The 1,359-nt window shown below is 43.2% G+C and overlaps 1 protein-coding gene across 1 annotated transcript in view; it reads left to right on the forward strand.

Moving 5' to 3' along the window:
• Positions 1 to 1,359, forward strand: part of MCF2 (MCF.2 cell line derived transforming sequence) — a 101,986-nt gene that overhangs the window by 54,531 nt on the left and 46,096 nt on the right. The window contains exon 17 of the mRNA XM_077773891.1: positions 580 to 771. Within this exon, the coding sequence (XP_077630017.1) occupies positions 580 to 771 (192 nt within the window). The remainder of the gene's footprint in view (positions 1 to 579; positions 772 to 1,359) is intronic.

The following is a 1,359-nucleotide window of genomic DNA, read 5'->3' on the forward strand; positions in this document are numbered from 1 at the left end:
ACCCCCACCTTTCAGAATTAGGCAGCGAAAGAAAGATCTGACCTTGGAAGTGGAATGTAAAATAAGGATGTCCTTTGCGGACATCGTGTCCAAACATGAACATCTTAATCTATATACCTCCTTCTTTGGCAAGGAAGCTTTCCTCTTTGTCCTTTGCAGTCACTACACATATGTATTACACTTCCTATTTTGCTAGGTGTTTCCTATGTCACTTATTGATTTGGGGACAGTAACAAGCAGCTGAAGTGCTAGTGCTGTGAAGACGGTCAGGCTCTCGCTGCAGAATGAGTTCCTTGTTATGAAATAAGTACGGTGGTTCCCAGCCTTGGCAATGCCTCAGAAGTACCTGTGGAGCTCTGCGGACATACGAATGCCTGGCGTATGGCCCAGAGCTACTGAATCAGGATTTCTGGGGGCTGCACCCAGGTACCTTTGTTTTTTAACAGCTCTGGAAGCAACTCTGATTCACAGATACCAGGGCTGCTAAACACTCCTAAAAGGCAAACGTATTTCTATTTATTCATTCATGGTTTGTGTGTGTGTGTGTGTGTGTGTGTGTGTGTGTGATTTGCTCACCAGGCTCATGAGTGCTGTGATGAAGGAGAATGCCTTCTAGCTAACCAGGAAATAGAGAAGTTTCAGTCTAAAGAAGATGCTCAGAAAGCCCTCCAGGACATTGAGAATTTTCTTGAAATGGCTCTGCCCTTTATCAATTATGATCCTGATACCCTGCAGTATGAATTTGATGTCATTTTGTCACCGGAACTCAAGGTAAGAGGCTGTTTTGTTGGTTTTTGTTTTGTTTTGTTTGCCCAAAGAAACACATTTTTTAAAACTATAATTCCAATAACATCAGGAAGAGTTTTACTACTTCACAGAGAACTTTTTTCAAATCATAGTTACATGGTTCTCTTGAGGAGGAGTGTGATATTCGTACCATGGTTAAGCGTCAAAGAATCCAAAGGCTTGGGGAGCCTGGCTGGCTCCGTCAGAAGAGCATGTGACTCTTGATCCTGGGGTCATGAGTTTGAGCCCCATGTTTGATGCAGAGATTACTTAAAAATAAATAAACAAATAAATAAATAAATAACCTTAAAAAACAAGAATCCAGGGGCGCCTGGGCGGTTCAGTGGGTTAAGTGTCCGACTTCAGCTCAAGTCATGATCTCACAGCTCATGAGTTGGAGTCCCGCGCCGGGCTCTGTGCTGGCAGCTCAGAGCCTGGAGCCTGCTTCGGATTCTGTGTCTCCCTCTCTCTCTCTGCTTCTCCGCCCCTCTCTTCTCTGTCTCTCTCTCTCAAAATTAAATAAACATTAAAAAGCATAAAAAAAAAAAAGAATCCAAAGGATTATGTTTGGTG

This window comes from Crocuta crocuta, unplaced genomic scaffold (genome assembly GCF_008692635.1).
Source record: "Crocuta crocuta isolate KB4526 unplaced genomic scaffold, BGI_CrCroc_1.0 scaffold241, whole genome shotgun sequence".
Classification (NCBI taxonomy): Eukaryota; Metazoa; Chordata; class Mammalia; order Carnivora; family Hyaenidae; genus Crocuta; species Crocuta crocuta.